This window comes from Aphis gossypii, chromosome 2, assembly GCF_020184175.1.
Source record: "Aphis gossypii isolate Hap1 chromosome 2, ASM2018417v2, whole genome shotgun sequence".
Taxonomy (NCBI): domain Eukaryota; kingdom Metazoa; phylum Arthropoda; class Insecta; order Hemiptera; family Aphididae; genus Aphis; species Aphis gossypii.
In genome coordinates this window covers 44,462,221-44,475,916 of record NC_065531.1, presented here as the reverse complement: position 1 = coordinate 44,475,916, position 13,696 = coordinate 44,462,221, and the positions used below count along the sequence as shown (strand labels likewise).

Here is a 13,696-nt window from a genome sequence, read left to right as displayed (position 1 = left end):
TTTCTTATGAACTGTAGGTATAGGGAAAAAAAATACTATAAATATTTATTTATCCGATACAATAATGTTCAAAAACTCATGTTACACATAACGTATAATAATTAATTACAATATAACATAATATATAGGTATGTAGCAGCCAGCGAGTAGTGCAGAAAAAATTCCGATAATATAAATACAAAACAATCGTTTTAACGTTTAATCGTAAATTGTTATTAATGTAAATGTTGCACAATCTTAAAGTCGGGTGCGCCAGACCGTTGGATATATTGGAATAAGAACAGTGCCGACAGCTGAGTGAAAAAATAAATGAGTTTAAAAAAACCTACATTAAATAAATGGAATATATACATAAGAAAAAAAGCGGTCCGACCGACGTTCGGTAAATCAAAAACGTGTTTGTTTAGGGTGCAGAGATATCCAATCAAGGGCGTAACGTAACAATTGGACAGATAAACGAATGCAGGAATGTGTCCATGTCATATAGATAGTATTTATTCTGAAGATACACTGCGCAGTGTATATACGAAGAACAATGTATTCTTATAAAATATTATATATATAATATGTATGTATTTATTTGTGTGTTGGAAAATTAAGAGAGAAAATATAACATATATAGGTAGAGAATGTAACTGAAGAAACGAGTTGTCGTCGACGTAGATACAAACGAAATAACGAAACGATAAAATCAGTGACTGTAGAATGTGTATTATATTGAAAAATACCGATAATGAGTAGAGGTTATAGCGATAGGTACACACATAGATAACCTGAGAACTCAAAAGAGTGTGTTTCATTAAAAATATACATAAGTATATATCCGTACCCGACACGTCGACGTGTCATAGTCGTTGGCGATTATAATCTAAAATCAATAATATAATATATTGATTTTAGATCGCGCACCGTATGGCACAATATGACGAATAACGTCGTGTTCGATGAATTATACTTATCATCAATAATTATACGAGTCAATTGTGAATTTAGTACACGGGTTTATGTTTTCGCGTGTCTATAAGTGTAGGTACGTATATAAAGGGTTTATATAATATGTTATAATAAAGTACGAGTGGTGAAAAGGACGATACAAGGTTTTTGTGTACAAATATACAGCAGCGACGAAGCTACTGAAGTAATCTTTCGAAACCGTGTCGTACGACACGAACACAATTCGATTAACCATAATCCCATTACTCGATATGCACCGTCAGATGAAGACAAACTCTTTGAAAGACGCGTGTACGCGTCATTGTATATATACTGTGTGTGTGTGTGTGTGTGTGTGTGTGTGTGTGTGTGTGTGTGTGTGCGTGTGCACATTGTACAGAAGTATAGTACGCGTGTGTATGTGTTGAAGCTTAATAACCAAGAATACGATGTATACGTATTAAATTTATAATTTTAATTTATTCATCTTAACTAAATAGCAAATCACGAGATATACAATATTATATATCTCTGTTTGTATGGTGTATACCTAGCCACTTTTCTCTATGAAACCCTCCATTATACCTAGAACTCTTCTTTCATCATAGAAATATATTTACTCCATAGTCGTCTGTAACAGTCTTCGTCTCCAAGAATCGAGGTTTGCCTAGGTCCACCTCGTTATTATTATCAATATTTTGCCATGCATATTATATATTTTAATGACATATCTAATATTACGTTTCGAAATACTAATACTAATATCACATAGTTCAATAGTCGTATTCTCGTCGTCAATCGATCGAATCACGAGACGAATATTCGAAATAGAGGTTAGCTTAAAGGATAAAAAAAAAAAAAAAGTAGAAACTCAAATAAAGCGGTATTTTATCGTCGAATTGTATCTATAAGACTACCCGACTAAATGCATTGTATATTTGTACAAAATGTCAATCAAAATAAGGAACGTGTCCGTCTAAAATTGACATGTTAAAATGAGGCAGGTACCTACATATTGTTATAAGCACTACGTATTATAACCTCTAAATTTTTATAATAAAGATATAGGTCAAAATTAAAAGTTCCGTTGCCTTTTTCGTGTCCAAAACAATTATAAATATTAATATAATCTTTTCCTCTATTACTTTTATCATTATATAATATTATACATAATATAAATAATAATAATAATAATATCATAAATACCGTTGCAAGTTCACAGTCAAAAATATTAAAATTTATAGCAATTAAATGCAATTATGCGAGAAAAGTTTTTTTTTTTTGGCGTAGAACTTCTCATTAAAACTTATTTTAATAGCCTATTTTCTGCGTAACCTCTTCAAATCCCGGCACAGTTTGTGCAGAAAACTGAGATGTTTTCATACACGGTGCTATTCAAAACAATCAAAGCGCCACGAATACAACGCAAACACATAACATATATTTAGGTAATATATATAGTGATATTCTCCAACCATGATCACCTCCATTTTTTGTTTTAATAATGAATTTATTAAAAATATTATTTTTAAACATTTTAAGTGCTTGTGTTTAAAAAATAATACTTTCAATAGTTTAAATTATTTTGATTTTTACACCATTTAAGAAAGTGACATGACGTGATACAAAATGAATTCTTAAAAATAATTTTACAAAAATATAAAATTAATGTATAATATGACTAGTACCTATATACTATGGGTACCTACTCAAATAATTGTCACAAGCTATTCAATATTGTTAGATAAATATTTTTTAATTATTAATGACATTGCTTCCATGTACTACAAACTTATTATCATAGACCTATTATCCTTAGTTAAATATCACTCAAAACTACTCGTTTTCATTTCGAATTTTATTTGAAAAAATAAGTTACTAGTACTTCCACGGGACACTATTTAAATGTTTTGAATGTCTTTAAAATATATATGGCCCATAAATGTATACGTCTTTAATATTCCAAGAATCAAAATTGGATTAAATTAATTGTATTAATACTACATTAAAAAACAGTGGTAAGCATAAATGGCAAATCACCCCGTGTATCAAATATGTATGATAATAAACTGGCCCGCGGCGCTCGCTTGTAAAATATTATAATATAATAGTGCAATCGTGTTTTTTCGTCGGCATACTCTATACTAGTGTCTTCAATATTTGTAATAACGCACTGTAACGGAAAAATATTATAGTATAAAGACCACTTTATAGATATATAATATTATGTATTATTACATAATATAATAATATTGAAAATACTATTTCAAAAATGTTTTTATCATTCAACAGTTATTTTATTCAATAAAAACACGTAATACTCTTCAGTCTCAAATCTCAATATGATAATTTAACAGCAATATAGTAATAATTATATTATAGTAATTACGTAGGTATAAAATAGTTTTTATGTTTATGGTTTTATGCTGTTGATCGTTTTAATTATTTAAACTGTACGAGCACTCGATTACAGTACGACGATCAAATTAATATTTTGTGTCTATCTCCACTCGGGTTTTTATTCCTAGATCCTCGCACTGCGCGTACAGACGACCGTGGACGCGAAAAGATACTAAATATATTAAATCATATCATATACGCGCGTTACGTATATGTTTAGTTTTTACGCTCGTAGCTTTAAATCTGAATTATAATATCCATCCACTGGTATTATATATACGACATGAGGTTCGAGTGTGTATAGACTGTATATAGGTAGTATAATGCTACTATCTGTATGGTATACAGTTTGAAAATCGAGATTATACTAAAATTGTATGTGTGCACGCGTATTGTACACCGCGATTATACAAAAGTTTACCAGACCCGTGTCAAAAAGTTAATTACTATAAAGCTAAAGGTTTTTTCGTCTTCTCTGATATAATAATATACATAAATATAATGTCGAGAAGATCAAACAACACGTTATAGCGTGATGGAGATAGACGTCGTCTACGCTTAAATAATTCTATTTAATCGCGTTCCAGCTAAAAATCATTACCTATAACTGATATGAATCTCAAAAAGTTTCCTACGTCTTATGTGATATTGAAAAATAATAACCAATTCGGCGATAAAGTATAAAAATGTGATTTCTCTTGCTTATAAGTGCCTGTATACTAATTTATAACATGTTTGGGATGTGGTTACGCATATACAATAACTCGTTCCAATCCCTGTTACAACCCTTTTTAATTATATATCATCGTACAAAAGTTTGGTTAGGTATTATCCGTGAAAATTTCACGTATATAACACTAGAACTTCAAATTATATTGAGTAACACGGTTTGGGGAATTAAAAATAACGATAATAATGGTCGTCGTTTTATAACATTTTCATAACCAATGTGTACTAAAAGTGCTTAAAGTTAATATTTAAATAATTTTCACAGTCATTGGTTGGCTTAGAAAATTAATTAAGTACATGAGTAGCGCGATGGTAGTTGCCGGTATAATATATACTTAACAATACGTACTGCATTTAATATATATTGTAGTAGTTATATCGCGTTAATGCAGCAGCCGTGCGGTCTGGTATATTATGTTGATTACACCAAAAATAACAAGTTTATTATACATAAATTATTATTTATTTTAATTTTTTTTTTCGCAATATTTTTTATATGTTTATTCATGTTTAATTATGATTTTCAATTAGAAATTTTACAATTTTTGTTATTAACCTAGGTAGGTATAACGTTAACGCATACGTTATAACTGATTACGATTTATAATAGTTTAGAAATGTTATATACTTGAACATTGTGTATTAAATTAAAATTAAATGTCTAAAACTATTATAGTGAATATTTTCTGGCGCTATCGATGTATACCTTTTTAGTTTTTGATAAATACATCAACGCAAAATATAAATTTAATATATTAGATATTCTGGAATATCGACGCAACTGACAAACACTGCACCGGACACCATACATTTATAAAATATATTTTGAACGTAATGATAACGAGTGAACGCTATTTCTATAATGTTTATTTAATTCAAAAACGTCCAATCGCAATTTATCGTTACAATAATTGATTTTATTTTCTACTTCCAATATCGCATCCGTGTAAAATAATAACAATAATGGTAATGTTAAAATTTGATTGGTGTTTAACGTCCGTATGTAAATAATATGCAGACACTGCAGAATTCCATACACGCAACGGTAGTATACATATATGTGCTTATTAAATACAATCGATAAATTTTACATTTTTTCTACATCTGTTGGTTGAAACGAATAAACTAACGAAAATTTTTGAAATCAAAAAACAAAACATCCTATTTCACTATTTAGTTTGTTTCAGTTTACCTTTGTTATTCTATATTATGTTTATATACAAGTGTATATAAATAATTACACTTTAAGCCTATTAATTTTATGCAAAACAGAATTGAAAACTGAGATAATTAGATTGCAGTTGAAACTGATTTTGTATTTTCTCATTTTGTTGTTCATCGTGTACATGTATTATAATATGCACGCTAATGGTAAAATGTTAAATGCATTTTTCTCTAGCACAAGTTTTATTACAATATACTATACTGTCAATACGTCATTTAAAATTATTTCTGTACCTATTATATCTTTTATTTTTGAATTTATCGAAAATATTATTATTTCTGTACATTTTTTTCTTTATTTAACGATTGAAAACTTTTTCTCTTGAATAAATCAAATTTGTTGAAGAAAAAGCAGCTTTTTTTTAATTGTATGAGTTTAGATACATATGGAACTAAAGTTATATGTCCTACATAATTTATATAAAACAAAATCAAACTCCGTAATGTGATAAAACGAATAATAATAATAATATTCATAACGAATAAAAATATTTCGTGCATTTAAAGATCTTATTAGAAATGTTTTTACCGTACAAAAGTTCATCTGCAGTACGTTGGTTTGACGAAATGGATGTTTTTTTTTTTGTTTTATCGTCTTATTTTTGATTCATCGGGATTCGCTTGTGCATCAAATACTGCGAATAGACGTCATTAAACGATTTTTTTAGCGCATTTTTTTTTTTAATCGAAATGTAATTATTATTAATCCACGATGTAATTTATTCAAACGGGTTTTTATCCTATATGTGCCGCGTTCACGTATTGAAATATACAACCATGGTTTTGTAGTTGGTACGCAGCACTGGCACAATTATAGGGGACTTAGAAGAGGACTAAAAAAAAACTACCTTTATGACATTTTAGCCCCTTCACTCAAAAAATAAATGATTTATTTTTACATAATAATATGTCATTAATTCAATAATCATTAATATAAACGCTTAATATTGTTTTTAAAACTTGAGTTGTATTTATTTGTATTAACTCATATATAAATTTACGAAACCCAATATAGTTTCTACTTATATTAACTGAATTTATGTTCAGATTATTTTTTAAAACAATAATTAATACTATCACTGACAATTATAAAGTATAAATGCGTATAGTATATAGTATTTAATATTTGTTAATATACTCGAATAGTTAACAAAACTAATAACACCTACCTATTGTATAGTATCAATTTTAAGTATAAATATTAATTGAAAACAGTAGTCTACATTGTTTGTTTATATAATATTATTAAATAATATGTAAATACATTATACATAGATATTATGTACACAAACATTATATTAATATCACAGCATTTATTATGTATTCAATGAGTTTAAATCTTAAAATGAGTATAACACGACTAGCAAATCCCTTTTATATCCTGTAAGTTGTAACTATTTTGTATTTTTTTTCTATATAATATTATTTTCTATTAGAAGTAAATGAAGCGTAGCTGTACGTTCGCAAATAATGTACGTAGGTATGCGACGTACCTATATCCATTTATACATCGGATAACTATGTAAATAATTGTACAATGTACATCTACAACCCCTCCTCACGCCCACATCCTAACGTAGAATTTCGATGTATTTGTACCGTCTATATATAGTTGTGCGCCTCTTGTCGACGACTACCAGTCGACTCAAATAATAATATTATAACAATAATAATCATACATCGAACATAATATTGTTATTTTCGATACTGCGAAATCGTGTAGATGATATTAAACTGAACATTTTGCATATAGTACGTAGGTAGGTATGTATATAGAATATAATACAGTTTCTAACGTGCCCGTCGCAATACGTAATACGCGCAATATAAGTTAAAAGCCATTTATCAAAATTGTAATGCAAGTCGATCGCGTTTAAAACTAAAAATAAATAATAATAAATAAAAATATAACGGCGAAACGCGTACGTACCCCGTCCAAAAACTCATACACGATAATAGAACGTATACTGATATGCATAATAATATATTATACTACGTACAATGCAACTTTATAATATACTATATACATATACGTTGATCGAAACTGCGACGACGATGACGCGCGGTGCGTGTGACCGAGATGTGAATAAACTTGGTGTGCGCGTAAATCATATTATATAGTCACGCGTCGGACGACACCGGTATATAGATACCTACCGACTATACGTATCTATATATATGCGCACCACGTGTGTAGAAGTTTTATACAGTGTTGAAAATCGTTTGGGGGGGAGGTGCATGTATAGAATAGGTACCTATATTATTATAATATATCGTATAAGGAATATATTATAATATACACGGAATCGTCCGACGGTCGCTTTTCAAATGCGTCGGGGGAATCGTATAGGTATAAGTATTTCGAGTACGCGCGTTATTATTGCACGAAAGACTTTAACACCGATTCCTACCACGACGACAAAAAAAAAACGAGGTAATTATCACAAGTAAAATAATAATAATTTAAACGTCGTACTAAAACCGCAATAGATTAATCGCATACCACTTGCTTGTATAATATATGTAATATGATCAAGTGTGTTATATAATATAATATATTTACGTACAACAATGCCATAGTCGGAATATTTTTCAGGGAATGTGGCGAGGGAGTTCCTTTTATGTTTGGTATATTGATGCCACGGGTGTATAACATTTTGTGTCATTCTTCATAAAAATTATAATTTTAATACGTGGTTACGTCTTAAGTTACACATTAACACAACTCTGAGAGCATTTTAAAACTGTCCTATCTCCGGGAGGGCTGCAGTCATCTCGGTTCTCTCGTATGGCTATGCCACAGACGTTTCAGACGTATAGTGGATTATTCACAGGCACAGACAAGAGAGGGACAAAACATTTTAAAAGATAGCTCAAAAATATTTAATGAATAAATGAAATACATGTATTGTATGTGTTATAATATAACCTGTACCTATGCATTTAATCTAATTGTATTAAGGGTTAGAAAAAAACATACTTTAATATTATGTAGGTACACACATACTTATTAAATACTCTTATAGTATATAAGCTATAACTATATACAGTAAAAATCGTGTGTTATTATTTATAACAATGTTCAAGGCACAAGGCAAAATAGGTCAAACAACCAACATTAAAAAAAAAATTATTAAAATCATTCAAACAGAATAAGTATAGGTACAACATATTATATTTTAATAGAAAAATGTTTACTCTAATAATTAATAATTACCCATGCGTTGAATATTATTAAAAAAATAAAGAGTATTTTTATTACATATTAATATTTATTAAGTATATTATATTAAAAAAAAATCTAATATTTTATTTTGCGACATGTTTTTTTAAATAATAATCACGTATTTTTGTCTCTACTTTTTCAAAGTTTGTTTTTGAACTTGTAATATTAATGACTAAATAAGTTGACATTAATTATTTAATATTTCTCATTTATTTTGATAATTCTTCTTCTCAAAAAAGTTGAAAATATGACCCGTTGTAATAATTAGATAACATATTTGTTAATCCACCAAAAAATAATCGTCATTAAGAACGTCATAATAACCGATTTAAATTAACATAAAAAAAATAAGAATTTTAACAGGATCTTTGATTTAAGGTCATTAGACGACCCGGTTTATCATTTCAACCGATTTATTCTATATTTTCTACTTATAAAATTATGTTAACATTACTATAGACAATTTGTCGATACGTCATGATTCATGTAATACGATTAAATCTTAATAAATTATTACCGGTTTATAATTATGTATAATATATTACCTCTATATTGAAATAACTTGATTAATCGAGCTCATCAGCCGTATATTATTTCTTATGAACATTACAGTTATAGGTGTTATTACATAAACTAAATAATTTAATTATTTGGTAAAAATATATATATAACTAAGTACTTAGTACTTATAAAATATAGCTGTCTTAATCTGGGTTGAACGGGAACATTTTTTTAAAATCCCTTGTTATTTTTATGATATATTTGACAGCATGAACTCAGCCTTCTCCCTTACTCGTAATCAATTTTAAACACTATTCTCGCCTCCATAAAATACAAAATAAATAGCTGTTTGGCACAATGATGCACTTATTTAGTTTTGCGAATAACTCGGACGTTTTAGATGCTGGTCAAATCCTGTGTACATCGATTTTACAACAATGCGTGCTGTTTTTTCTCCTTTCAGCAATATAAAAACGAGTTTCAGACCGGTAAAAACGGTCAAGACATTTTTGACATCACACCTCGGCATTACCTACCTATACATACTACACATAGATGGAACACTGTACGCCGTAATGTTGTATTGTATACTATTGTACTACCCATTGTAGTTATAAAAGAAGCCGTTTTCTCGAATTTCCCAGCAGCGCCTAACCCTATAGGCGTACAGTTTTCGAGAAAATCACAAAAAACAACGACTGAAGAATTGTAAGCGATATAAATGACCATTTATAACGCGCATTGAATTAACCGAACTCCATTCTCACAACCATTATTCGAGTGTGATCAAATTTTAAGTCGATATGACTATATGCACTATACATCTATTGTAGTTTTTCAATTTCGTTTAATCGTATTTTCTGTGTAGCCTTATTATAACAATTCACGTATAACGCACATGTCAAAAACAAAAATAAAAAAATACCAATAAGGCATTTAATATGACGCACGTTATACAATAATAGACCAACATAAATCGTAGTCGTGCTGCATGCAAAGTTCCTGGTTTCCATATAAGTGCGTCTAATTTACGAGCCTAAAATGAAATATTACTAAATTAGTGTTACATATTATAATTTATAACATTGTCTAAACGAATTTTCGGTCGGTATAAGTACCAGTCTATTCAGACTGACATCACTATAAAAAGGTAATAACATGAATTTATATATAATAAATACAATATTGTGTGTAAGTACTGGATGTGATTATAAACATAAAACACAAAAATATAATGAAAATTATTTATGAATATTAAAATCGTTGTTTTATATTGTGGCCGTCGTTTAATGTATAGGTATTTAATATAATATATTATTTTATGATTTTAAATTTGAGTTTTTTTCAAAGCTCTCCATTTAAATTTTAATAGTTTTACGTTTATTATGCATAATAAATTATTTGATTTTCGTCTATAAGGGTTGAGTAATTATTATCGTTACTACTATTATTTCTGCGTAAATCATTATAAATGAAAATTCACAATTTATTTTCATTATTATTATTAAATATTTTTTATTTAGATTAATCAATTTCATAAATCAATAAACATAAACTTTAGATTTTATTAAATAGAAAATCATTAGAGTTTACAAGAATTCTTCAGTTATGAACACAAGTTTAAGAAAGATTAGTGTTAGCAATTATTATTAATTGCAAGTTGATTTTTTTGTTTTTTTTTTGTTTACAAAGTAAACCCGTAATTATATTTGTTTAAACTATTAAAAACCTAATGTGTATAATATATTATGTGTTTTAATAAATAATACATAATAGGTACAATACTATTTAAATTAAACTGTTAGTAATATGTAGTTATAAGTTATAGTATAGGTAAGTATTATTATTTTTTTTTTTTTTTTTTGTTTACAAAGTAAACCCGTAATTATATTTGTTTAAACTATTAAAAACCTAATGTGTATAATATATTATGTGTTTTAATAAATAATACATAATAGGTACAATACTATTTAAATTAAACTGTTAGTAATATGTAGTTATAAGTTATAGTATAGGTAAGTATTATTATTTTTTTTTTTATTGGAATACATAGTAGGTATTCAACAAAAAGAAATCATAAGTGGACTGAGAAAAAAGTAGTCGTTTAACGTTTTATTCGTTTAGTTTTCATTATTTTTTAGAGAGTTATTTTAGTTAGGTTCCATATACTTATGGGTCCAAAAAAAAATTGTCAATCATATTATTACATATAGTCAAACTTACTGCTTGAATATAATAAAACGAAGACTTCTACGAAAACCTTCATCAGTAAGTGATGAATATTCGTAATTTATTGTTTTTAGGGTATGATTCGTTTGTACGACTGTACTAAAATTCAAGTATATTTTTTATTTTTGTGTGAATATTAATTAAAGTTTAAACACAAAAAGTATACATACAAGTATAATTATATAGGTACATATACCTTATTTTATCAAATAAGAGATTTAGATTTTTAAATTTATGTCTCGGTGAAATAAAATAGTGAAACGCAAAATACCTCCTATAATAGATGGATACAGTAGTTGAATACTCAGCTCATCTAAACTTTTAAATGTAATTGTTATTATTAATAAAATAAATATTTATTCGTTATTTATACGTCAAACAATGTTCTAGGAATATTTTTTGCTTTTTATTGTGAAATTAAAAATCAAAAAACCAATAGGTATAATATTGAAATAAATAAAAAAAAAAAAAAAACGGTGAATACGTATCAAAGTATGATAGACTAAACATGCACTCGGCACTACGTAAAAAACTCATTTTTTCCGCTCAAAAATTGATGAAAAAAATAAAATTAACTCCTGTCCCCAGACAGGTGCTCTCGTCAACCCGCACCTTCGTCAAAGTCGCTTTGTACGCGCCTGCGAGCCTACGTATCACGAGTGAAAAAAAAAACAAGCGATAAGCTTGCGAATAATTTAAAGAACCAATACAATATTATAAGTATAACGTGCACCGTAATATTCGAGTATAATATAATATATTGTAGCACTAACCTCCGCAAGCGGGTTTAAAATCGGTGCAACAGTCGCCGAGCTTGAGGCACGCGTGGTCGCAGTAGCACGGCTTGTCCGTGGGATCCTCGATGATGGCGTTGATGGGCGTCTTCTGGACGACGCACGCCGAGTCGCGGCCCGGACAGCAGAGCTTGGCTTCGAGGCAGCTGCCCGCGTCGGCGGCGCCGATCAGAGCCAAGAAAACGGCCGCGGCGGCACCGACGGCTGCTACGGCAGCGGTACGACACCGCATGATGCGTCGTCGAGTTCGGCACGGCAAGGATCGCGTTATGGGTATATCCCGCGGGACGGATTACGATAAATGTATATTATGTATTTTTTACTGTTATTTTTTTCTTTTTTTATCGTCGTGCAATTACGTGTAGTCGATTTATAGCTGTGATTTTCGCGGGAGCGAGAAAAAAAAAAAAAGATCGCCTCTCACGGGGGGGTGAACTCGCCGCGTTTATAATAAAGCGATATCGATCAGCGACGACGATAATGCGCTTGCAGCCTGCGTTTAAGTTGCGATTTATACGATATAATTATTATTATTACGTACGAAATCGATCGGATCGCAAAGCGCGTATTTAACAGTTATTATATTATCGTACACGACAAGTGTCGCGCGTGTATGCTCGAGTGCGGCGCGCGCGCGCTAATGACCACGTGCGGTTACTCGCCGCGACCACGGTATCGGTGCACCGGCGTTTGTCGTAGCCGACAGGTGGACAGGAACTGCCGTCCTCGTCATCGGGCAGTAGTTATGTAGTGTAGACACCAGTCGTCCGCTACGCCACCGCCGCCGTGCGAGGAGAGCGCTCGGAAAAAGGGATGAGAGTCGCGCGGCGCAGTGCTGCCAGTCTTGTCGGACCGCGCGTATTATTATTATTATACGACTACAACAACAGCAGTCCATAGTGTTCAGGAGTATTATTCGATATTATTATAATTGACTTGTAATAATATTATTGTCCTTTTTTTTTTTCCATTTTTTTTTTTTTTTATTCGAGAAAAGAAAACTCTCGGAACCGTTTTGCCTTTGAAAACTGTTATCTTTTACATAAATATTATGTATGTATAGCAAAATACAATAAAGGATTAAGTAATAAATCGTATTAAACTGAGAGTTTAAATGCCATATACACATGGGAAATTCCTCGGGAGTTATTATAGGTAACTTAAAGCGATTCTAGCGTGACCTATTCTTCTAATCTATTTATGACAGTTACCTACCTTATTACCGTTTACAGCCAAAGGCTACAACAATTAAATAGTGTAGAATTCATACAAAAGCTACCCTTGTTATATAGTTTTTAATTATGTATTTTGTAAGTTAATTTTGGCATACGCAAGGGATGCCGGGTGTGACTGGGCAGTGGGCATCTCCCGATATTTTAAAATTAGGGCACTAAAATTAAGGAGGTAAATTATTATCGTCACTAAATAAAATTTATTTTTATTCTAAAATTTGTGATAAAAAATTATTAAATATAATATTCCGTGGCATTATAAGTAATGTACCTAACGCACAAAATTGGTACATTTCCATTTAAAGACCATCTTAATGTACTGTAAGTCTAAAACCACTTAGAAATATTAATAAATTTTAGTATTTAAAGAATACGAATGGACGATTTAGATTTAATGATAAATGAATTCAATCACTTAAGTACCTATA

The 13,696-nt window shown here is 29.7% G+C and overlaps 1 protein-coding gene across 1 annotated transcript in view; it reads right to left on the bottom strand.

Annotated features, from left to right (window-relative positions):
• The window catches only part of LOC114124844 (somatomedin-B and thrombospondin type-1 domain-containing protein), an 83,344-nt gene extending 70,567 nt beyond the window's left edge, over positions 1-12,777 (bottom strand). Inside the window, exon 1 of the mRNA XM_050201070.1 lies at positions 12,016-12,777. Within this exon, the coding sequence (XP_050057027.1) occupies positions 12,016-12,268 (253 nt within the window). The 5' untranslated portion in view covers positions 12,269-12,777. The remainder of the gene's footprint in view (positions 1-12,015) is intronic.
• Positions 12,778-13,696: the final 919 nt, after the last annotated feature.